At 41.3% G+C, this 25,031-nt stretch overlaps 1 protein-coding gene across 2 annotated transcripts; it reads right to left on the reverse strand.

Annotated features, from left to right (window-relative positions):
* Positions 1-95: 95 nt before the first annotated feature.
* On the reverse strand, positions 96-24,486 carry tut4 (terminal uridylyl transferase 4). Of its 2 annotated transcripts, none has more exons than XM_084011538.1 (30): positions 24,336-24,486; positions 21,849-22,394; positions 21,243-21,385; positions 19,902-20,018; positions 19,593-19,770; positions 19,286-19,374; positions 17,694-17,745; positions 17,329-17,398; positions 16,516-16,642; positions 15,957-16,076; positions 13,773-13,955; positions 13,449-13,623; positions 12,874-13,358; positions 12,241-12,391; positions 11,800-11,886; positions 11,234-11,337; positions 10,210-10,267; positions 10,010-10,113; positions 9,814-9,903; positions 5,464-5,577; positions 5,289-5,366; positions 4,992-5,169; positions 4,722-4,769; positions 4,482-4,564; positions 4,283-4,398; positions 3,268-3,422; positions 2,996-3,093; positions 1,977-2,541; positions 731-901; positions 96-628 (listed from the first exon to the last, which is right to left on the reverse strand). In XM_084011538.1, the coding sequence occupies exons 2-30, from the start codon at positions 22,318-22,320 to the stop codon at positions 540-542; spliced, it is 4,500 nt and encodes a 1,499-aa protein (XP_083867664.1). In that variant the 5' UTR covers positions 22,321-22,394; positions 24,336-24,486; the 3' UTR covers positions 96-539. The 2 variants fall into 2 exon arrangements, with proteins under 2 accessions (XP_083867664.1, XP_083867665.1); XM_084011539.1 differs by having other exon boundaries at positions 21,849-22,387; positions 24,336-24,353.
* Positions 24,487-25,031: the final 545 nt, after the last annotated feature.

Here is a 25,031-nt window from a genome sequence, read left to right on the forward strand (position 1 = left end):
TTGCTGTTTCAGTAATTGTGTATACATGTACACAGTATCCAGTATCATTTATTAGTGCACACAAACACTGAAGGAACCCAAACGACACATGAAAGTTGTTTGGTTTTTTTTTTCTTTATTTTTTGGGCTTTTTTATAATTTAAGATTTTTTTTCCCTTTTTCTTGCTATCCCTGCTTTTGGCACTACATACTTACGGTGACATGTTAGATTGTTTTTAAAACAAACGTCTATTCAAAGCCTTCATCTTGTGGCAAGCAAAGTATGAATACAGCTAATAAAAATAAAGGTTTATATTTTTCCTCCTTACTTTACACATAAAATAAAAACACTTTTTGGACCCCCTCAAAAATGGGGGTATTAAAATATTTGACATTTGTATCACAAATCAATGTAATGAGACAGAAAATAAAACATAAAAACTGTACAAAAATGAGAAAGAATTCTTTTAAAAAGTTCTGGTGATCAAATGATGCAAAGAGTACATACTTCTGCTTTGCTATGTTACTGACCAAACATTGAATTAAAAGGAGATGCAGGTTCACTTCTTCTGTTGGATGAAATTCAGATTTACTTGATGTCGGATGTGGGGGACCAGTGGGAAGTTTGGATTTGGATGCACCACGGACCCTGGTGGAAAAAGGAACCAGAGCCAAAATAAAAAATGTTAATCAAGTTGTGATCATCTTGTTTTGTCAGCAGCAGTAAAGGAAAGGTCACGTCATATCTGACCTTGGGCCACGAAAGGTTTGCCAGGCTGGTAGCCTCCGTTGCCTTGCTGGAGGAAGTTCTGGGGCATCCGGTAGGGCCAGGATGGAGACAGGGCGTACTGTGGTGTTTTATTGTGCTCCCACAGCCGAGAGCCTTGACTCACGCCTACAAACTGGGCTGGGTGGCTTGACTCTGTACACACAAAATCAAAACTCACTCAATAACTCACAGATAAAGTCAAATCACATCTAATAAAAATTCAGTAATATCCCAGTTTGTGTGTGTACCAGTGATGCAACGAGCCATTACCCACATCCCAAACGGCATCTTACCTCATTTAACACGTTACTGTCAGAAATTATGTTTTCATTTATTTTAAAAGAGAAACTTTACACCTGTTTTAGCTTGATGACCCTAAGTTTGTAGGTCCTTCACATATCACAAAATAAATCAAGGTTGTCACTTTTGATCAGAAATCCAAACTGCTGAAATGTGATGTTGGTATACCTTGGTGTGTGTGTGTATTTATTTATTGTGACTCCGTTATTCTGGCTAGATAACCGTGACATGACATATCATATTAATATATATGAGCAAATCCAGTAATCATTCCAATATATAGAGCTCTGGAAAAAGTGAAGATGAGCCAGGCTGAGGTTTGCCACACTGCCAGGTGCATCAAGGTGTGGATGGAGGACCACCAGATCAAGACCCTGTCATGGCCAGCCCAATCTCCAGACCTGAACCCACTGAAAACTGAAGACGGAGGTCATCAGCATCGAACAAAGCCAACAGTGACATAAAGTCTCCCAAGAGCAACGTGAGAGACCGGTGGAGCGATGCCAAGATGCATGAAAGCTGGGATTAAATATCAGGGTTATTCCACTAAATATTGATTTCTGAACTCTTCACATTAGTATTGTGTGGTTTAAAAATAATTATGAACTTGATTCATTACATTATTCGAGGTCTGAAAACCCAGGATCTTTTCTATTATTTTGACCAGTTCTCATTTTCTGAAAATAAACGTAAATGTCAATATTTTTATTTGGACTTTGGAAGAATTGTTGTCAGTAGTTTATAGAATAAGTAAAAATGTTAATTTGACTTGAACACGTACCTATAAATAGTAAAACCAGATAAAGTGATCATTTTTGCAGTGGTCTCTTAATTTTGTTTCAGAGCTGTATTTTGCTATTTTTTTCTGGATTTGCTCTGGAAAAGGACAATAACACACACGTGCCACCCAAGTTCACCCAGTGAATACCTGACTTGACCACAGTGCCATTGCCCATGAGTGACCCAGGTTGTGCCAAGTGGTTGTGCCAGCGTCCTTCGCGTCCTGGCCCCATACCCAGCTGCCTCCCCGCCGGCTGGGCGAAGATGATGCTGGGGTCGTTCAGGTTCAAGGGGCTGGGGTTGCCCCCTGAGCCTGTGGGACTCCCGTTCCCCGACGGCGAACGCAGGGCGAATTTCAGGCCGGGCGAGGAGGGGGTGTTGGGAGAGGACGTGGTGAGGACTGGTCCGTGTATGGGCCAGGAGGTGGAAGGGATGTGCACTGGGTGATGAGGCTGCCCCGGGGACTGGTGTGACTGGTGCTGTTGAGAGGGAAGAAGCCCCAGTGCTGTGAGCGCCGCTGGGTGGTACTGGCCTGGATGGGAGGTAGGGAAGCTGAAGAGAGACAGGGGGACCTGGGGGTGGACAGGCTGCTTTGGGGGACCAGCAGGACTGGATTTAATGTGGGAGGGCTGAGGAGAACTGGAGGACTGGGAGGAACTCTGAGGGACAGCTGTCGGTTGCGGGGAGTAGGGCGGAGTCTGCCGACTATCGGACTATTGAGAATGAAAGAAAGAATTAGATGAAAGGAAAGTCACACTTTTATTCATAAATTCAACTGGGAAAACATTCAGATTTCCTAATTACGTTTCATGATCAGTTTTGCTGCAGTGAGACTTTCAAAGGGTAATTTCACCCAAATTATTTTAGACTGTAACTCCCAACATTTCAAGACATCATTGTGAACTATTTTCATATTCATTATGACAAACTTCTTACACACCCAGTCTAGTGACAGATGCATAGAAAGTTGTGACTAAATAAACCCCCCAAAAATGCTGCTCAATGATGAGATGAAAGTCTGAAACATCTTCTTTACGACTATGAAAACACAAATTACAGTGAAGACTAATCTTTCACTTCTAAATCTCTATGCATGAGAAAACATTCAGATTATTTCTGTGATGCGTGTGAACTGACCCCAGAGTAATGTTTCACTGTTGTACTCACGCATTCGGAAGGCTGCCTGGTCCTTCCAGGACAATCTGCAGCTGTCTGGGGAATGGGGATGGACTGGGAGCTCACCACAGTTCGTACCATGTGAGGACCTGGGGTCGAATACGACGACATAAAAAGCAGTTCTAATGTATTATTCTACATTAGCTGTGTCCCGTCGTATGTGTCAAGACACTTAACCTTTGTCAAAAAGCCTCTTGGATCTTTCAAAATATGTGAACATCATAAAGAAATACTTTATTTGTGTAGTAGGATGTTGAGGATACCTGGTGCTCCAGCAGTCCTCTGTTTGAGGTGGCGGTATTCAGGACAGTCCCTCCTCACGTGACCCATGTCCCCACACTGGAAACACCGTCTGTCCTTCGGCTCCCGCTCCTCCTCTTTTATGTCCTCGTCTTTGTCGTTTTCCTTCTTCTTCATCCTGGCACAGGGAAAAGTTCAGGAAGAAGGGATGAATACATTTGACACATTCAACACAAACTGTGCAGACAAGAATGCAAGAAAAATGGAGAGGTACAGCCTCTCCTTAATATCAAACAGACTTCTGTACACCTTCATCTACCAATTCTTGCAACAAAAATGATTGAAATAATGATTTCTACAGAGTTGGTAAACATACATGCATGCATTCAGCAAGGCTAGACTGAGTATCATCATTGCCATAAAGATTTAACCAACGGTTGAAAAAGGATGTGTTCTTTGAGAACACAACCTTATGAACAACTTTACATGTTGGTCGTTTTCTTGCTGGTCTATTTGTTACTGAAGACGTTTCTTCTCAATCGCACATTTATTTCTTGGCTGACACTGATTTTCTCTTTTTCTTTCCGTACCCCCCTCATATCTTTCTCACAGTATTGCTCTTTTTTATGCATCTCTACTTTTGGGTCGGTGTGTTGCTGTTTGTTGGGATGTTTAAAATGTAATGTTGTCAGTTTAAAATATAAATGACAAAAGCTCAATTAAACTGACGTTACTGTGAAAATAAGTTTGAACTTAACAAAAAATAAACTTTCTATTAAGTCAAAGTATAAGAACTTAGGAAAAAAATAGGTTTCCTATCAAATATTGGACCCGGAAACATACCAGAAAGCTACAGTGGCACAGTTTACTTCCATAAAGGGAGATACTAGCTGTTTAAGACACTTGATGAACATTGTTTTCTGCATCACCAGAAGACATAAAGTAGAAATGATATGAATATATAAAGTTTTTCTTTTAGATTATCTTGTAATTCCACCAGAGCAAGAGAATTATTTCCGTGAACCAAGAGGGGACAACCTGCGTCTCTTTGGACAGTCCTTCATGTAATGTCCAATTTTCCCGCAGATCCTGCAGCACCTGTCATTGGGCGCCAACTCGCCGTCTGTCAACACCTTTGAGTCAAAGAAGTAGTCCTGCAGCAGAACAGAAGTTTCAAACAGTTTCCTCAGGACACAACGCAGACAGCAATCAGACTCTTTGGTTGAACTGGACGTACCACTTCGGTGCCCTGGACGGGATAGAATGGAGTCCCAAACAACTTTCTTCCATTTATAAAGGCCTTCATGATGAAGTTTGTCACTAGATGAAGAAAAGAAGGAACATTTATTCAAATATCAAACAGTCATTAACTGGTAGAAAGGCTGAGGAGCCAGAGATCAGAGCAGTTCAGAGATCAGATGTCTCTAGTAAAGGACACCGAACGCCGCTGACTCGAGAACACATGCGATGGACTTACTTTTGCGAGAAACTCCAGCACCAAGATTATGATTCAAATCAAAGGGATCTGAGGAGAAGAACAGATGAGTGAGTAGAAAAGGAGACCCCAGAACACCGTGGTAGCCAAATGGTTACAGCGAATACCATATCACCACAAGACCCCGGGTCAATTCCTGCCCCCGTTCCCAGTCTGTTTCTATGCTGTCAAATGTCTAATAAAGTCCAAATTAAAAAGACGACCCTAGCTGTAATGTTAAGAAGAAGGCAACAACAGTGATGGAACCAGCACCTTCAATAGCGATGCATTTACTGGTCCACTGTTTCTCAAAGGTGGTGAGGCGTTTCCTTTGGCGGATACTGATGACGTGTTCTTTGAAGTCAAACTCCTCGGTGTAAAAGCGCAGCAGTCCCAACCACAGCTCTCCCACCGACTCTGTGTTCGGCTGCAGCTCTGAGAGAAGCCGACGCTGTGCACAGACAACAAACACACTTACTATCTATTCATGCTAAATATATGTGACATGACTACATTCAGATCACCTAAAACCATGCAATACCATCCCAGAGAAGTTTTCATTCAACTCACCACATCCTCAAGGTCAGCACAAAAGAAAGCATTCCAGCCATCGACCATCCGTTGGGGGACAGTGTTGCCATCAAAAATCTAAAGAGACACCTTAGAGTTAATTATTTCATTGAAAGCTGAGCCCTTCATGTTTCAGGTATAGCCTATTACTTCGGAGCGACTGAGTGACTGATACCTCCTGCAAGACGGGAATGACTGGCGGCTGCCTCTGCTGCAGGAAGTAAAGCACCATCAAGATGTAAGCATAGGATGAGAGGCTTCCTCTGGAGGCGTCCCCGATGTCGCAGCGCTGTGAGCACAGAGGGAAGTTAGTTACACAGCAGAAGACCACACAGTTACACCTCAGTGACTTGGGGTGCTCCTTAAAAAGCATGCTATCACGTAGAACATGAGTAAATAATAACGTCACATTGGCATTTTTATCAGAAAAAGCAGCCGCTTGGAAAAGTTGTTGTTTAAGCAGTGCTTTGCTGCCCTCTCTGCTTTGACCACACCCAGCAGCACTGGCGGGAGTGGCTGGTCAGAAGTCAGCTTTGCTGCACCCAACCACACTGACGGGGGATGTCACGGTGAACGCCGATACATCACTGCACCAAGGTGAGAAATTAAACCACTGGGAATTGTGGACCCGCTCTATCAGATCTGCCCCCTCCATTGACTTTGTTTAAAGTGATGGTTCGGAGTAAAATGCACCCGAGGTCATTTCCACCATGACATCCAGCCAAATACCCCCTCAGAAGCATTTTTAGCGATGGTCAGCATTGGTCAAGATAGGGCTATCAGCCGAATGGCTTAGTTCAGGTGTGTCAAACTGATCAAAGGGCCGCTGTGGCTGCAGGTTTTCATTCCAACCAAGCAAGAACACACCTGACTCGACTTATACACCTACCTGATTGGCCTTCACACCTTGATTGGTTGGATCAGGTGTGTTCTTGCTTGGTTGGAATGAAAACCTGCAGCCACAGCGGCCCTTTACTGGATCAGTTTGACACATGTGGCTTAGTACTAGCGCTATGGTACAGTGTGTATATCTCGTAAATTACCCCACTAATAATGCATGGAATGTTACCAAACTAGTACACATAGGGTCTGTACTCACAAAACGAGGCATTTGAAAGTTTGTAAGTACATCGGGAGTTTATTTAAAAGAACACTTGCCTGATAGCTTCTATCCTCGGCTGCTAACGCTAACTAACGCTACCGCAGCGTAGACGCCACTTCCGTGTTTACCCAGCCGATGCCGTCACGTGAGTTTCACGCGAGAGTATGAAAAAGTTTCGCTGAATTTTTATAAATGCTTGTATTATCAGGTCAACAAGTGTTGACAAGTGTTGACCATTGCTAAAAATGCTTCTGAGGGGGTGTTTGGCTGGATGTCATGGTGGAAATGACCTAGGGTGAATTTTACTCCGAACCATCACTTTAAGTCCAGGCTCACAACATATTTTACTCACCAGCGTTTGAATTCTCCTGATATGGTTGATTTTTTACTAATGTCTATGTATTATTTATGTGTGCTTATAAAACTGAGTGCACTGATAATTATGTCTGTGGGGGTACAATTTAACGGGGGTCTGGGGGTCCTTCCCCAGAACATTTGTAACAGCGTAGATGTCATTTTGTGTATTTTGATGCATTTTAACACCTGGTTTGATATTTTATCTGGCTATAGCAAGAAAGAAAAAGAAAAGAAAGAAATATGGGTTTTGTAAAGTGGTTGGTTCCTGTCAGATCACATACAGTATTTGAAAATATATTTAAAATAAAAACTTAAAGAACATAAATTGATTCCATGACTAATTCTGAGGATCTATTTATGTTGGCATTCACTTGCAATTTGTTAAATGAATCTCTGTTGAGGTCTGCACGGTGGTGTAGTGGGTAGCACTGTCGTCCACAGCGAGAGCGTCCCGGGTTCGATCCCCGGGTCGGCCCCGGTTCCTTCTGTGTGGAGTTTGCATGTTCTCCCCGTGTAAGCGTGGGTTCTCTCCGGGTTCTCCGACTTCCTCCCACAGTCCAAAGACATGCATGGGGATAGGTTAATTGATGACTCTAAATTGCCCGTAGGTGTGAATGTGAGTGTGAATGGTTGTTTGTCTCTACATGTTGGCCCTGTGATAGTCTGGCGTCCTGTCCAGGGTGAACCCTGCCTTCGCCCATGATAGCTGGGATCGGCTCCAGCCCCCCCGCGACCCTGAATACAGGATAAGCGGTAGAAAATTGATGGATGTTGATGGTATCAGATTAAGACTGTAGTCAGAGTACATTTTCCAATAAACTACATTTCCCCGTTGTGGATTATTTTCCCTTTGATTATAACAAGTCCTAACAACGTGAGCTGAGCTTCTGTTTAGAGCTGATCTTCTCAAGTGACAGACCGAGTCCGAGTGGACTGACAGATGAGCTGACCTTTGACACGGTAAATGTAGGGAGGTCCAAAGTAATGATTTTATAAAGAGAGTGGGACTTGACCCACCTTATACAAAGGGTGTGACAGCCATGCGTGATTGTCACTACCTGCTCTGGGGTCTCATTTAAACACAAACTCAAACATAGGATCAACACTAAATGATGACCATATTTGGTCAATGCAAAGCACCTCATGAATGTTTGTGCATAGAAATGACCTGATGATCCATGGTTCATCAAAGGGATTTTTACAGGAACAGAATTGGAGGTGCTTGTGGGTGAGGTGGTCCCTGAATACTCGTTCCATTCACGTAGTCCAAACAGTAACAGTGCGTCCATCATGCAGCATTATGCACTACAAGGTGTAGGGCTGCACGATTCTGGAAAAAATGTGAATCACGATTTTTTTGCTTAGAATTGAGATCACGATTCTCTTGCACAATTTTTTTCCACAAAATGTTTATTGCACTGATGAACTTTAACAAACAAAAAAACGTTTGTTGCTTTGGCAGAGGCATAGTAGTAGTTCTATCATTGGAAGATAAGTAATTTTTACAAAAGTAAAAAAAAACACACAGGGGCGATTTTAAGTATTACACGCTTTGTGGGCTGCCACTGAGGATGATTGACAGGCGCTCTCCTTCATACAATCACGTGCACACTTCATGGCTGCACCTGATTGGACGATCGCTTTCACAGCTGTCCTGTCTGCTCCGGAGTTCACGCAGACCAACATGGCGGCTCGTTTGGAAACTTTCTCTTATTTTACGAAAATAGTTCACCGAAAGGTGTTTCTGAAAACATTTTAAGCGAGAAATAAGCTATGCAGTTGCTGAATCTGTCTTTATTTTAGATCGACAACATTCAGTTTAGAAGATTTTCGCGAGCGTTTGCGAGCGTTCCCGAGGCGGCGAGTCGAGCCCGGCGCAATGAATGGGACGCGGGGAAACACCGCTGCCTGTGGACACGTACCTTCACTCTTTCCAAACACTCAACTGCAGGCGGCTTCCTCCACTGAATCACGTGTTGTAAAGACGCTTTACCATAGGTTGAGGGGCGGCAGTGCTGCGTTTGGGGGCGCTTCAAAAAATCCGGAAGGAAATAGGAGCATTTGTGATGCAGCTCGAGATATAAAATGCTTCAGAATCGCCGTGTGTAGAAATGAGATCACGTGTATGTGTGAATCGAGATCGCAATTTTTTAACGATTTTTTGTGCAGCCCTAACAAGGTGTATACGTTTACAGCAAGCAGACTGACTCTTCCCAGTTTGATGGGTGAAGTATTAATTGAAGTTTTGTTACGGTGACCGTGGCTGGCATTATGATTCAGACAATATATATAATGGGGATATGGAGTGTAATGTCTGTGCCAGAGCTGACTTTATTCCAACACCTCATTTACACGACTCTTCAAAGTTGCTGTGCATTATATACAACATGTTGATGACACAATGGCTCGTCTCGTCTCTCCTCTGTTGCGGCTCAGAGACGACCTTCATTACAGACTCAGAGGAGGAACGACTCTGACACCTCTTTCCGTCTCAGCACACTTTACAACACCGATGACAGTGAGGAAAAAAGGAGTGATACTCCCGCAACGAAAAGGCAGCGTAGAAGGGGCTACAGAGACCGTCTCCAGTGTGCTCTGATACTGGCTGCGGTTTAGCACATCTCACACATGAAACAGTTATTTCTGGAAGTTATCTTACAGCTTGTGATGCTGCACTGACATCCATGTTAACTTCACTTGTTTTGTCTGGTTCAAACGTTCCAAGTAACAGATGATAATTGACATTCATGAGGACTCGCTGTTACAGGGCTTTACTGGCAAATCAATTGAGTTTTAACAGTGCACACATATAAAGTTAACCACTACTGTGAAGACTATACACATAAAAGTAGTGATGAATTTGCAAATAGTTGACGTAACCCAATCCAGATATCTCATGTTTTGATGTCAGAATGACAGTTATTGGATAGTTCCAGGCAGCGCTCTTGAATGTCAATCCTATTTGGACAAATAAAGCCCTTGAAGGAAGAACTATAATACTGCAGAGTGAATCATCCAGAAGCAACCTGTTAGGGTTACTGTATCAGTTAGTCAACTTTCACATACCTTAGCAAAGACCTTCATCGTGTATCCCAGGAATTGCACACGTGGATCCAGGGCTGCATACGTAGCCAGCATCCTGGTGTTGTGTTGAGCCTACATGGACGACCCATCCAAGTTAATTCATTCAGCACATTGAATAAATGAAGGAATGTCTCTCAGCACTTTATATAACAGTGAACGAAGGTTCTGGTTCACTCACCAGGGTGTTATAAAGGCTAATATCTCCCTCCAAACCACTCTGTCTGTGTTCAAACTTCACGATAGGCACTTTGGCTGTTGTGATAGGCAAGATGTTCCTCAAACCTGTGTTGTTGGAAATGTAGGAAATCACAACTATTCAGATTCGGTCCTTGATGAAAGGAAACAGTTCTAGAGATGATCAGTAAACTGTTGTATCACCTGTATGCTTCTTTAGTACTTTTGCAAGACCTTCAATGATCTCTTTGCAGTTCAGCCTCTGTTCAGACAGATCAAAATATAAATGTAACAGTGGAAGAATATACGGGTCACATCTTTAATAGGGTTGTAAACGATAAACCGATGCGACCGGATATTCGGTTCAACAAGTGAGAGATACGGCTGCATCGGTAGCAGCCTCCTCAATCGATACGAATTATCAATGAATTCCTAGATGAATCGGTTACAGAGTCATGGATCGGGTATCGCGACACTTTGAAGCGGTCGGCCGCATCATATCTATGGGCGGCATTACACCAGCGTCTCTAAAACAAGCTGAAGCTGCCGGCGAAACGCCGTAGCTGGCTAGCTTGTATGAGTTATAAACAAGGGACAACGGAACATGGAGGAGGTGGAGGTGGAGAGGCGGGCGCAGCACAGGTAGGCGGCTGCGACGCTGCCGTGTGACCGCAGGCACTCCACGACCGCACGTGAGAGACGGACGGCTTTGAATGTCAATCGCTTGTGTCTCAACTTGCGCCACAAGAGGCGGCCGCAGCACGGGTAGCGTCCACGACACTGTCCTGTGACCGCCATCCAACGATTCAGCCAGACTTTTATTTGCTCCATGTCTAAAAATAAATACATTGACGTGATTTTGTTGTTCTGTTTTTTTTGTTCGTTTTTTTTGCCAGTGCCATACAGTCACAATGTTTGGGGATATGTGGTATTTGACGTATTTGAAAAGAAACTATTGTACTGTCACTTTCATAGAATTGGCTTCTTTATTTTGTAAAATATCTACAACAAATATTAACCGTAGAATCGAATCGTATCGTTACACTGTATGGAATCGATTCGAATCGGTCTGTAATAAAAGGATATTGTTTTTTAATCAAATCGTAACCTGTGTATCTAGATGCATATCGAACCGTTTATCACAAAGAGATGTGCAACCCTAATCTCTAATGCCACCGAGGAAGCGTATGTTGAATTAAATGGCGGTATGTGTGTTCAGTCCGCCTACCTCTGCAGTCTCGTGGCCCTCCAGAGTCATGCAGATGTCAAGGTCACTGTCGCGGAAGCCAAAGCCATTCTTGGAGGAGCCAAACAAGCAGAGCTGAGCTTTATCTGTGGACACAGAAGACATTCAAATTCCTATCCAAATCCAAAACACATAATCTGTTTCAAAAAAGTGTTTCGGAAAATACTATTCTCACCGTCTCATTTATTCACTCTGATCAATTCATCTTTAATACGTTCTTGTGGTTTTAAGCTGCAGTTCAACTCATCAATTACCTAAAATGTTTGCAATGAAGGGAGTCCAGGGAATACATTATGTCTCGTGAACAGCTCGGAGGCCTTTTAATTTGAAATGTACCGAGCATTAAGTTTCCGTTAACATTAAACAACGGCAAATTAACAGAACAAAAAGGGAACAGGAAGGCTTGCCAATAAAAAATGTAAAAAAACAATTACATTTCAGACATGAGAGGAAAAGGCCTGGTTCTCCCTTCATTGGAGGAACATGCATAAAGGCCCTGGTCAATACTTGAAATGTGCTGTCTGTAGAAGCTTATGCTTCATGCTCACCGTTGTACTCCTTCCTTATAAACCACTCCAGGCTGCCGAGGATCTGCTCCCTCTTCTGCTGCTCAGCATGTGTAGGTGACAATTCAACTACAAACAATAGAACAGAAATTCAATTATAAAGAGCCGAGATGATCAGCTCAATAATAAAATGAATAGTCTTACTAAAAATGTAATATTGTAAGGTTTTGGTCGGACAAAACAATACATTTCCTAATGTTTGACTGACCAAGCAGATTACTTTTTAATGGGTTCAAAGTACACATAAAATTATACCCATTTTTAGAAGGCAATGTCTTTTTTTGGTTTTCATGCCTGGTGTTAACAATTTGCAATACTGGAGTGCAATTAAAAATTACATATTTATTATCTGTTTGTATATAAATATACATGTACTCAGCAAATGAAGCTGATCCTGATAAGTGTGCACCACTGACTACATACAGTAACATAATCTGCAGAGTCCATCAAGGATCTCTCTGAAGCGGTCGTTCATAGGAGGCAGAGGTTTCAGCTCAATCTTCTTAAAGTCTTCAGGACACTCGTCCTTCAGGTGACCATCTCGCTTGCAGATGCTACACACAACAGTTGGGGGCTGGAAAAAGTTAAAAAAAAAAAAATTAAATTAAATAACCGATGGCCATTAACAACATAACAGTAAGATATTGGCAGGCACACAAAATTGGAACCTGCAGTCGTTACAGAACATCATTGTGACAAAACATTTGTGCGGGGCACATCTCATGTTGCATAACTTGAAAATAAAAAGTCTTAAAGGTTGCATTATTCTCTCTAACAACCATGTGATAACGTGTCAATTATCCAATTAAGACTGACAAAATAAGGAAAGGTTGAAATCTACAATTTGTTTTTTGTTTATTCAAATAACCTCGATCACCAACAGTTCAAGAGCTGTATTAAATAGCAGTGCATGCAAGATTTGCATATCTTTGAGTTAAGATATTTAACCATTGTCAAAGTACAAATACAATATTAATTTGAAATATCTCAAATCCATAAAGTTGTCTTATTTATATTAAAGAAAGCAGATTACAAGGGGTGAATGGTGATATTTACCTTCCCACTTGTAAAAATCATCTTATCAAACACATAGTGAAGATCCTCTGCTGTAACAGGCCCGTCCTTGTCGGAAACACAGCTTTCCTCCTCCTCCTCCTCATTGTCACTGTCCAGCAGGCCGTTGGGGGAGAAGGAAGGTTTGTTCCCTTCATTGAGAACCATGTCCATGAGGCTGGCGTCTAAAGTCTTCTCATTCTGTTTTCTGGGCAGATCTAATCCATCATCGTCATCATCACTGTCAGGCTCTTCGTCCTCCTTAAACCCTTGTTGCCCTGTCTGAACACTCAGACTTTTTTCATCATCGTCGTCTTCCAATTTTGCACCTTGCTTGTCTTCCTTCTTGCGCGCCTGGCGCCCCCCAGTGCCCCTTCTCTGAGGGCAGGCAAAGTATTTGTAAGCCGTACGGAAGCGCTCCTGGATGTACTCAAACACCATTTGGCTGTTCAAGCTTCGTGCAACATTCCTCTTCAAGGCAAAGGGATCTTGAAAATAAAACCAATAAAAGAAGACAGTGAATTTGTGATACTTCTTCGGACTTGTAAGAAAAGCTTTCCAACGGACTGCTATCTCACCTTCAATCGCCAGCCTGCGGCGAGGCCAGTTCTTCACTTCTCTAGAGAGGCGCTCCTTTAGGCGGATGCTGATGATGTATTCTTCCAGAGCAAACTCCAGTGTGTAGAAACGTAAGAGCTCCAACCACAACTGGCCCAGCGACACACCTTTACCCAGGTTTAAGGTGAGGCGAGTCTTTGAGGGACAGTGACAGAGGATAGTTAAAAGCAGGGTGATACTGCAGAATATCAAGAATATCAACACTGCCTTCCATTACATTATGATTTGAAATCATAGTCAGTCTGATCTCTTATGATATCATTCTGTGCTGTAGTGAGACTCACAATGCCTTCTGAGAAATGAGTATCATCAAGTTTTTTTTGCTCTGGTTTGGGTCTTCCTTCCCCTCTGGCCTCGTTTCGGTTGTCAGTGGAGCTCGGGGGTCTGCGCTCCCACCGGACAAACATGTCCAACGAGATTCCAGTTAGATGATATTCGTCCACTCGTTTCACATCAAAGCCTTCAATCTGTAAGAGGAGAATTAAGTCAAATAGAGAAGACAACTCCCATTAGCAGGACTGCAATAAAACCAACGGAGAGGTGGAGGTGAAGCGGTGAAAATGTTATATAGATATAGAGTACACTTAAAAAGAAATTTCCAGTGGCCAAATGTCATTTTTCTGCCTGCTGCATCACCTCTGAGTCAGAAAGCTCTTTCTGGCAGGGAACTGGAGCTGTGGTTCCCAGACACCACACTCCATTCACAAAAACATGTACATTTTACCTCAAACAATGCAGGAGTATATTTACAGCCCCACTTCAAAACATCCAAGCTAATCCTTTCCATTAATAGTAAACTTAGTTCACTTTGCATATTTGGTTGACAGCCAGACAGTGGTATCAGGTGCACTCCGCTACTCCTCTGGGGCACAAGAAGGGAGCCAAGCTGACTCCTGAGGAGGAAGGGTCCTGAACAAGAAGAGGTCACAGAGGACCCAGAAGTACGAGCGTTCATATTATTCATACCCTTACTTATCAGCTTACTGTGATCTCATATTAATAATCATCTCTCTGAGACCGGCGTGGCACAAATTGACTGATTGTCTGAAGAAAAGGATGTTCACCTCTAAAACGAGAGGAAGAAATAAGTTCCCAGCTCTTCCTGGTGGTAAATGCTAAAATACTGCTCGACCTTCATCTGAAAACATTTGAACAGTAATGCCAGAAATGATAAATGCAATGGGTCAATTAATATATTCATGTAACTATATAAATTAATTCTACACTCGCACATGTTCACTACTCAACTAGAAGTACATATACTTGTGTTCAGAAAGACTGGAAAAAGTGGAAGTACTGATTCAACTTCTTTACTCCAGTAAAAGTGAAAAAGGACTGAAATGTACTCAAAGTAAAAACTATCATTTATGAAAATCATCATAAAGAAAATAATAATCGATAATTCCCCTCAAATGCATTAAAACTAAAGTAACAAGCTTTTTTTTTTTTTAAATGTGAGCAGTAGAAAGTACAGATATTTGTTTTAAAATACTCAAGTACAGATACCAGAACATTCTACTTCATTCTACAAAGTATTTGTACTTTGTTACTTCCCACCTTCAAAAGTGACTTGTGTTTCCCCAACACAGCCCTGAGTTAGTCCGATGGACACGGAGAATGTTGGTCGTCCTAGACATTAAATGGGCAGACAACGACTACATTCCTCCAGGCTTACTCTATACTCAGACTGGGTGATTTGGCCTAAACTAATGGACAATTTTCAATCTAGACCTGGATTTTTTTCTGTTTTTCTCTAAACAAACTTAAAAGACCAAGGCAAAATTGAAATACGTATTTTCTTTATTAACACAATAAAAATAAATAAGATTGCCAAGTAGTCTAGGCCTATGTGAACAAATCAGTTGTTTCAAGAATGAGAAAAAAAAAATTAATAAAATAAAAAAAGCAGCACCACTTGGCTGTCATTATTGTGCAAAGATTTGTATTAGATAACATTGAAAAAAATGTCTCTTGTGTTATTGTAAATACAATAAATAATAATATGTAGCCCGGGAGTAGAAAGCAGGAATTCAAATAAAGTAGTTCCTAAATAAGTGCAGTAATAAATCCGTAAGATAGCTAAACTAAAAGTAATTTGGTTTAATAAAGAGAAAAAATTATTAACTTATTAAGATAAAGATCAAATTAATCATAAATGAGTAAATGATTGTAAATGTTTGTAACAGTAAGGTAAACTGTGGAAAAATAGAGAAATAGAGATTGTGTAATTTGATTCACTGCATGTATCTGTCAGTGTCACCTTAAATCGAAAAAAAAAAAAAAAAAAAAACGCCCAGCCCTACTCTATACGTTTCCACTGTCAACTACCTGATAAAAAGGCATAAAATGTCCCAAAGTTAAATATAAAAGAAGAAAGGGATTGAAAAGTAATTTTGTTCAATGGAGGGCGGACACTTTTCCAGTTAAAATGGAAAGACTAAGATTTTAAAAATCAAGCATTCACATACCCAGCGGCCCAGGTAGACAGGGAGGATGGGCTCTTTCCTCTGCTGAAGGAAGAAGATGACCATGAGGGCGAAGGAGTACGAGGGGACGCCACCTTCAGCCTGGCAGTCAACGTGACACAGCTGCAGACATGAACATACAAGAAAAAAGGCTTTCAGTTAGTCTGTATTTAAGCCTTAATCCATACGTGGGTTTTTTTAGTGCAGAGATAGACATTTAAAAAGAGAAGAGCAACACAGAAAAACACAAAATAAGCATTGCCATTACCAAACATGTATTTGGGGTCTGTTGGTTTTAACATACAAGTGTTCAGTATCACTATTATTTTTGTACTGCTGAAACTGTAAATTGTGTGTCATTTCATAAACATACTAATTAGTCAAACAGGGTTTAAAAAAGCACGTTCTTTTCTTTAAAAATTCAACCTGCTGACACCTGTTTATGTACAACAAAAAGGATATCAGTATTTGCAACAAGCATAGAAATAAAATCTGAAACCAATTAGAAGCTATTTTTTGTTTTGTCTTGAAGCTGAAAGGTCAGTGGAAACCACAGCCTTACCCTTGCCCAGTAGCGGAAGGCCAGCACCAACGGGACCAATCTGGGTTCCAGTTTAGACAGGGCTGCCAGGTGATTGGTGGTGAGACAAGCAACGTCATTACCTGCACTCACTTTACACATCAGGCCGCTGCACAGGCACAGAAATGAGGGAAGACAGTGAGTTGGATCAAATTATTAAATTGGTGCTGAACAGAACTTCAGTCTATCTGCTGCAAGGGCTCACTATGGGGTATCCTTCCAAAATATGTTGGGTATTTAAAATAATCTATACTATCTAAATTTCTTTATATGAGGAGAATTTTTGGAGGCACCAAAGTTTGTCAGCCTGAAAATTAGTGGTGAAATTATAAGCCTCAAATGGTCTGGCAAGTGGAAGTAGATATGTACTGTAACAATGTGCAGATACAGAAGTACACTGAAATTAGATCATCTCACTCTGTGCTATCTGAGATGACATCATCTAAAAAAGGTACCAGGATGCAAAAATGTCCTTCCTCTTATCATTGAAATCACAAACCTTTCAAAACGTATCCTTAAACTTTCTTCTATTCAAATAATTAACACATAAATGAGAGCAACATTTTTTATTTTTTGTTTTTAACATATAGTGAGCTTCAAAGAGGTTAGTTATTTTTCCCCATGGCAACTGTAGTGTCTGACACAGATCAGGCCTACAGTGAGGTCACACAGGCCTTATTGTAAAGCATGTATTGTATGAAAGGCACAATACAAATAAAGTATATTATTATAAAATAAAAATTAGACCATGGTTAGGGTTAGGGGTTGCATCAATGTATTTCATGCAGCACTCACTTGCTAACATCCCGACAGAACACGGCAGGAACTTTGGCATGAAAATCTGACTCAACTTCAGAAAATTCAGCTGAAGAAGAGAGACAGAAAAGATACCATGAAATTTCCAGTCGCCCCAAACACACATTCATTGCATTCACACATTTACATAAAAGTGGAATTACACAAAGTAGCATTAACCATCCAAACCACTTGGTACATGTTACTTAAGGTTGCAGGCCTAGTTTGTTTTCATGAAATAAAATTTAAATCTGATGTAATGTGTATAATATGTATGTCATATTTTATTCCATATTGCCAACGGTAGTATCATAAATCTCATCTGAACTCATGTCAAAACTTAACATGCACTGAGCAATACTTACAGCTGTTCTTAAGGATTTCCAGCACTTGAATCAAAACCTCAGGCTGTGTCATCTGAAGAGAGGAAAACAAAGACATAATCATACTTATAATAACTGGTATTTATAAAGCACCTTTCAAGGAACCCAAGGACGCTTTACATAGTGACAGGTGGGACATACACCTAAACAGTCATACACACAAAGAACACAAAGAAAGGGTAGAGTTAAGGATGACACCAAGGTTGAGGACTTCAGGTGATGGGGAGATGGAGCAGCCATCCACCTGGAAAATAAGATCTCCAACCTTTCAGAGCAGTGTCTTGGGTGCCACAAACATGAGCTGGGTTTCCTTGCTGTTAAGTTGAAGTACATTGGATGACATCTAGGTTTTTATTTTGTGAAGGCAGTTGACAAGACACTGTGGGGGGAGCTGCGTTGATGGAGCCTTGAGGAACTAGACAAAGTAGTTCCTGTGGGAGAGGTATGACTGGAACCAGGAGAGGGCTGTAGTGGTGAGTAGAGTTCTCAACGGGCCTGAAAATTACAACCCGACCCGACCTGGCCCGGACCCGATGTAACCCGACACATCAACATGGATTATCTGCCGTTCGGGCGGAGTGAATTTTTGCCTGGAAGAAGTGCAGGAACTTGGAGCAGAGGTCGGGGGCATCTGGGGGATGGGGGGCATCAGGGGGGCGGAGTAGGCAATTTTTGGAGAGAGCTTCTTTGTAGACTGTCACATGATCTTTAAATGAAGGTGGACTGTGACACATGTTCTCCTGTAGAGCCTCTCAAGCTAGCGACCAGTGGCATTCATGCTGCGGAATTCAGTGGTGAACCATGGGGCAGGGTGGGTGAAAGCGACAATCTTAGGGGTCAGTGATGATTTAATGAATGACTTATTGTTAAGAGAGCGAGTACTCAGGAGTATAAAAGTAGCAGTGTTGGTGGTAGATGCTGGGGTAGGCTGTTGTGTGTGTGTTTTCTTGCTTGTTTTCCCTTCTTTTTCTGTGTGCCTGTGTTTTTGTTCGAGTGAGTGCTCTTCTGTTGCAAGGATCTGTCCCTTCTAATCCAGGTGCTGCAATTGGCTGTTAAAATCGGGGGCTGGTCAGCAGCTGATTGGCTGATCCGAATGATCCACAAGTTTAAATCGGCACCAGTCCCACACTGTCCCGGCAGTGGGTTGACAGCAGCAGCTGCGTTTTTCTTCCTCAGTCTCGCAAACCTTTTGCCGTATACCTTTCTTTAGAGATATTAGCTTTGAGGCTTAGTGCTTTGTTCATTTTGGAATGGTGTGGCTGAGAAGGTTCAGGAGGTCCAAGGAGGAGTATCTAAGAAGTAGCATTTCAACAGCAGAGAAGAGCCAGCTAGCAACCGACACCGCTAGCTGGAAAAGAGATGCCGGGCCTTGGATCTTAACAGCAGCGTTGGAAAAGGTAGTTAAATACTGCGGTGAAAAACAGTGGGAAAAAACACAGAAAAAAACAATTTGCCACAGACTGAGAAGTGGCAAAATGCACGCCAGCGCCCTCTCACATACGGGAGACCATGATGTCCTAATGTTATTAGAAAAAATACAACAGTATGTTGTAAAATAGCAGAAGCAGACTTACTGAGGAAGGGTGGGTGACATCGATGTTGATATCACTCGCCTTGAAGGCAAATCGGGTAAGACATGAACCATAGAGACGGAGAGCACAAGCTGGAAAACCAAAGAAAAGATATTGAAAAATACAACATATTTCACTCAGAAGGATTTATAAATACTTCACAAAAACAGACAAAAACTAGTCGCTGAGGATCAGGAAGGTCTAATTACCACAGGACTTCAAATAAAAATATTTCTCAGGGCATTTTCTCTTTTTATACTACTCACTGCAGGAAATGTGGACCAGGGTTAGTGATATCACAGCTTACAACCTGAGAGGTGCCTCTTAATGATCTCTTCCATCTTGATGACCACAGCCTTCCGAACCTCAAAGTCCTCCTCTGAGATGCCGTGCTGCCTGGCTGTTTCCAGAACCGCCGTGTCCACAGCCCTCAGCTGAGCAGCAGAGGGGGGCGGCAGGGCACGCAGCTCATTCTCCTCCTGCTTCTCCTGATACACCAGAACCACAATGTGTTTAATACTTTATTCTGAACACTAACTTTATGCCAATTCAGAAGAGATGCATTAAATAAAGCACAAGTCCTGGAATGAGTGACTACACAAACTGAAAGTTTCCATACCATTATGTTCTTCTTATGTCTCTTCTCCTTGATGTGTTTGTGTGCTCCTTGAATGTTCTCAATGTGCACAGAACAGAGCTTGCATAAGTACTGATAGTTTGGGTACTCAGGGGACTGCTGTAAAAACAGGGAGAGGAAAAAGCACTCAGTTTGTGCATGTTCTCACATATTATTTCAGTTAGAAACTTTGGGATTTGTCACCTTGACATGATCATCATCACAATCATTAATCCCACAATTGGTTCCATTTCACAAAACTTACATGGCAGATTAAGCTGGGATTTTCCTGTTAGTCTGGTTAAATTTAGCTGTGACATGAAAGCAGTGGCATATACATAACATAACCCTGGTGCCTCATCTTTTCAGTCAGCAGTCATTCTGAATGGTTTACCAAATGTGTTTTTTTTTGTTATAACACAGGTACATATTGCCATTTACTATTTTGTTGACATAATGACCATTATTTTAGCTACTTTTGATGGGATTGCTGGACCAGAATGCTGCAGCTCGTGTTCTGACTAAAACTAGAAGAAGAGATCACATTTCTCCTGTATTAGCTTCTCTGCACTGGCTCCCAGTAAAATCCAGAATAGAACTTAAAATCCTTCTCCTCACTTACAAGGCTCTTAATGGTCAGGCACCATCATATCTTAAAGAGCTCATTAAACCCTACTGTCCTCAGAGCACTACTCTCTCAGAATAAAGGGTTACTTGTAGTTCCTAAAGTCTCCAAAAAGTAGAGCAGGGGCCAGAGCTTTCCCATCAAGCTCCTCTTCTGTGGAACCAACTTCCGGTTCTAGGCTAAGAGTAGCCTTAAAACTTTCTTCTTTGACAAAGCTTACAGTTAGGGCTGGCTCAGGTTTGCCTTGGACCGGCTCTTAGTTATGCTGCTAGAGGCATAGACTGCCGGGGGATTTATAATGACCCACCGAGTGTCAGCCTTCCCCCACCCCCTCCTCCTTGAGGCAGTTTTTTCTCGCCACTGTCGCTGTAACGCTTGCTTCTGGTTGATGTTTAGACTTTGAAAACGTATTTACTCTGAAAATCACAAGCGTATTCTAGTCCTGCTCAATGTGTAAAGTGTCCTGAGATGACTTCTGTTGTGATACGACATTATAAATAAAATTTAATTTAATAGTTATTTGTGTCTGGTTTGGTTTTCCCAAGAGTGTAATTAAGGTGTTTTGATAACTTGTATCATTTTGATTTGATCTCTTTGATCAAAGAAACAGATGATGTTTGATCAGATATTGATAGATAATAAAATAAATGTGTTAATCCATCAATCTAGTTATCAATCTGAGATGAGCTTAGCCATACATTTACTGTATGGCTTCTTACTTTCAACAGTCGGTGGATGTAGTCTCTGTAGAGGCGTTCCTCTGCCTGTCGGAGGCCCAGCTGTTGCTCCGTCAGGTGGCCTTCCTCCACAGCCAGCCTCCCCTCTTGAATTGACTGATGCATCAGTGGAGCAGCTTTCACCCCTACGATCATCAAAAAAAAAAAAGCAGTTTACCAGAGATATAAGTATACGGTATACCATATCAGCTGTAGCATGCTAGTTAGTTTAGCTCGGTTAGCCGGGTTAGTTAAACTCAATGGACCACAATTTGTCAGACTGTATGCAGACATTGTTACATCATAGACGATAGAGAATTAAAGCATATGGTCAAAGTGAGAGCCGCTGTATTTCAGTCAGTCTGTTGTGTCTAAGCGACAAGTAGAAGTTACAGCCCAGTTCAGGAATTATCAACAGCTCAGAATCTTATGATGGAGGATTAGATTCAGAAAAACTTCTTTGATCCCCAGGGGAAATTGGGTTACATTTACATAACAGAGTGTTGAAATGTGATTTCCTTTTTATTGTCAATATGCCAGTATTTGAGTGCCTTAACTGTGAAAGGAATTATGTCCAATGAACAACTGTTGAATGTTTATAATTCTCACCATGGGATTTTTCCTTTACTGGGCCTACACTGGAGCTCTTGGGCTGCTCTGTGAAGCCTTTCTTGGGTGTACTGAGCACTACAGGAGAGCTGGTCTCTCTGTTTGCTGAGGGGCTGCTGTCTGCAGAAATAGACACCCTGGTGTCAGGGTCCTGTGTCACCAGCTTCTGTTGTGAACTTGCCACCTTTCCTTTCCCCCGCTCCCCAGAACTTGTTCTTCCAGTCAGCCTGGAGGGCCGTCCTCTCCTCTTGTCCTGGGGGTCTGTGAAAGTCTTGCCTGGCCCACGGCTTCCCTGACTGCCTAAAGTATGTTCATCCTTTGCAGCAGTGAGGTTTTCTTTGCTGCGGGTTGCAGACTTGATACTCTCTCTCTGTGCAGGAGTCTCCTTACTTGACTTATCAATAGACAATGCTTTGGGTCCTCTGGGTTGAGACTGTTTGACTGATTTTACTGGACTTTTGGACTCATCCATCCCTGTCCTGCTGCACTTGTCCCTGGTGATCAACACCACGCTGAGGATGACCAGGGAAGCAGGCCACCTAAAGTCTAGGTTAAAGAAAAAAAAATCACAGGCATCAGTTTAAGTAGCAAGACTTCACTACATTATGCCAACCTGCTTTGTCTTGTATTTAGCACCAATTCGGGTGAATCTATCTTACTTTGCATGCAATCTACTAAGGCTTATACACTAGGTAATCACTATCTAATTTTGTGATTTGCTGAGTATTGCAATATATATATATATATATTCTAAAAATATTACCCCTTTTCAACTGCAAAATTGTACATTTTGTCAACATCTGTTTTAAGTGGAGCTGAAACATAATTTCAAGAGTATCTAGCTTCTCTTTGTTGACATATTTCTGAGTGAAACAGGATAGGCAGGCAGGACATAACGTTGGGAGGATTTTGATCGTTCGAAAGATTATCTTATGACCTTTTCTGTCTCTGTGAGACAAAGTTGCAAAATCGATTGATAGATGGATGTCATCATTGGTTGAAATGGGTTGGTCCTAGGTGATCAAAGCATGTGTCACATTTTGTTTTCCAGGTGGAAAAAAAATGGATTTTGATATAAAAAGAAAAAGAAATGGATTGTATATTTTTCTCTGTATCGATACAAAACCTCCATTCAAAATATCTATGATACTATGATACGGACAGTAATGTTGCCACGGAGACGCTTCACGTTTCTGTATGAAACACTGTGTTTCGTATCTCCACCTACAGTGTCGTCAGTGTGATTAATCTGGGGTTAGAATAGGTAATTAATTTGGGGTTAATGTTAGGTTATTAATATGTGGTTAATTTTAAATTATGAATCTGAGGTTAATGTTAGGTGATTAATCTGGGGTTAATGTTAGGTGATTAATGTTAGGTTATTAATCTGTGGTTAAATTACTAATCTGTTGTTAGTTATAGGTAATTAATTTGGGGTTAATGTTAGGTTATTAATCCGGGGTTAGGGTTATATTATTAATCTGTTTTTAGTGTTAGGTTATTAATCCAGGATTAATGTTATATTATTAATCTGGAGTTAGTTTGCTAATCTGGGGTTAATGATAGGTTATTAATCTGGGGTTAGGGTTATGTAATTAACCTGGGGTTAATGATAGGTTATTAATCCGGGGTTAATGTTAGTATTAATAAGGGGTTAGGGTTAGGTTAATTAATCTGGGGTTCATGATAGGTTATTAATCTGGAGTTAATGTTAGGTTATCAATCTGTGGTTATTGTTAGGTTGATCTGGGGTTAATGATAGGTTATTCATCTGGAGTTAATGTTAGGTTATCAATCTGTGGTTATTGTTAGGTTATTGATCTGGGATTAATGTTGGGTTATTAATCTGGGGTTAATGTTGGGTTATTAATCTGTGGTTATTGATCTGGGGTTAATGTTAGGTTATTAATATGGGTTTATTGTTATGTTATGTGGTTAATGTTATATTATTAATCTGTGGTGATTGTTATGTTATTAACCTGTGGTTAATGTTAGGTTATTAATCTGTGGTGATTTTTAGGTTATTAATCTGGGGTTAATGTTAGGTTATTAATCTGGGGTTGGGTTTCGGTTGAATTTGGACGTCGCGGACGGGACTGGTTGAGATTAGGGGTAACGTTTGTTTCAGGCATTGCTACAGTTAGTTCAGTGGAAAACGAAACAGACTTCGACAACACTGGGATGTTAGCTCCACTTCCATCAGAGAAACAAAAGGAGGGGGTCATCGCGCACGCAGACATTATCCGCTACAACAAATGCCCAACATTAAAACCCAAATGGTGTTTCCTGTGTTATGTGAATGGTTCATGTTGGCTTCCTGGCAACCCTTTGCTTAGCCGACTTTCCTGTTAGCGGTCTTGGTAGGCTAACTAAAGTTAGCCGGAAAGCTAGCTAACGGGTATAAATAACACTGGCACCCAGCTGGCATTAAATACAGAAAACAACGAGTTCAACCAGAACAACGAAGAAGAACGCATATTAACTTACTTTCGGGCTCTAAAGTTGATTTCGGTTTATTGTTTAGCTGTCTCCATTGTGCTGTTCTACATACTGTTTTTCAAATCCCACGGCCCTGATCAAAACAGCGACAATTGACGCCATGTTAACACATTACCCCGCTGCATTGTGGGAGTGCCAGTGATGATGTAGAGGGGCGTGAAGCATGCGGCGTTCAAATACCGCTCGGAAACGCTTTACTGTAACTACAGTATTTCTTTTCTTTTCTTTTCTTTTCTTTTCTTTTCTTTTCTTTTCTTTATAGGACAATTCGATACAATGTGATATGATTTAAACCTTTTTATTTAGTATTACAAATAATAAAAACATTTTAGCATTCACCAGACCCTCAAAGCTGTCATCTATTTTCTATAGCCTATATGTTTTATATTTTATCCCTTCACTTTCTTTGATATTGATGTTCCATGTATAGTTCATTAAAGTGAAAATTGTCTGCTGTTTACATACTGTATTTTGACATAGGCCTAGTCTTTAACAACCACTGGGATGTGCAATACAACAATAAATAAATTAGCCACTTTCCAAGGTTTATATATGTATTTATTTGTATTGGCATACAGTGGGGCCCACACTTCACCTTTACATGGTTTCATCAATATAAAAGATTGCCAAGTCCATTTAGTATTTTTAAAAATGTCAAGTATATTTTAAATTCACTTATGAAAA

Source organism: Eutrigla gurnardus (genome assembly GCF_963514095.1).
Source record: "Eutrigla gurnardus genome assembly, chromosome: 6".
Taxonomy (NCBI): Eukaryota; Metazoa; Chordata; class Actinopteri; order Perciformes; family Triglidae; genus Eutrigla; species Eutrigla gurnardus.

Coding starts and splice junctions, on each gene's coding strand:
- tut4 (XM_084011538.1), bottom strand. CDS start 22,320: ATGGATGAGTCCAAAAGTCCAGTAAAATCAGTCAAACAGTCTCAACCC. Junction 16,643..17,328: donor TTCTGTCGGGATGTTAGCAA/GTGAGTGCTGCA, acceptor GTGCCTGTGCAG/CGGCCTGATGTGTAAAGTGA. Junction 11,338..11,799: donor TATAAGGAAGGAGTACAACG/GTGAGCATGAAG, acceptor CTGTGTCCACAG/ATAAAGCTCAGCTCTGCTTG.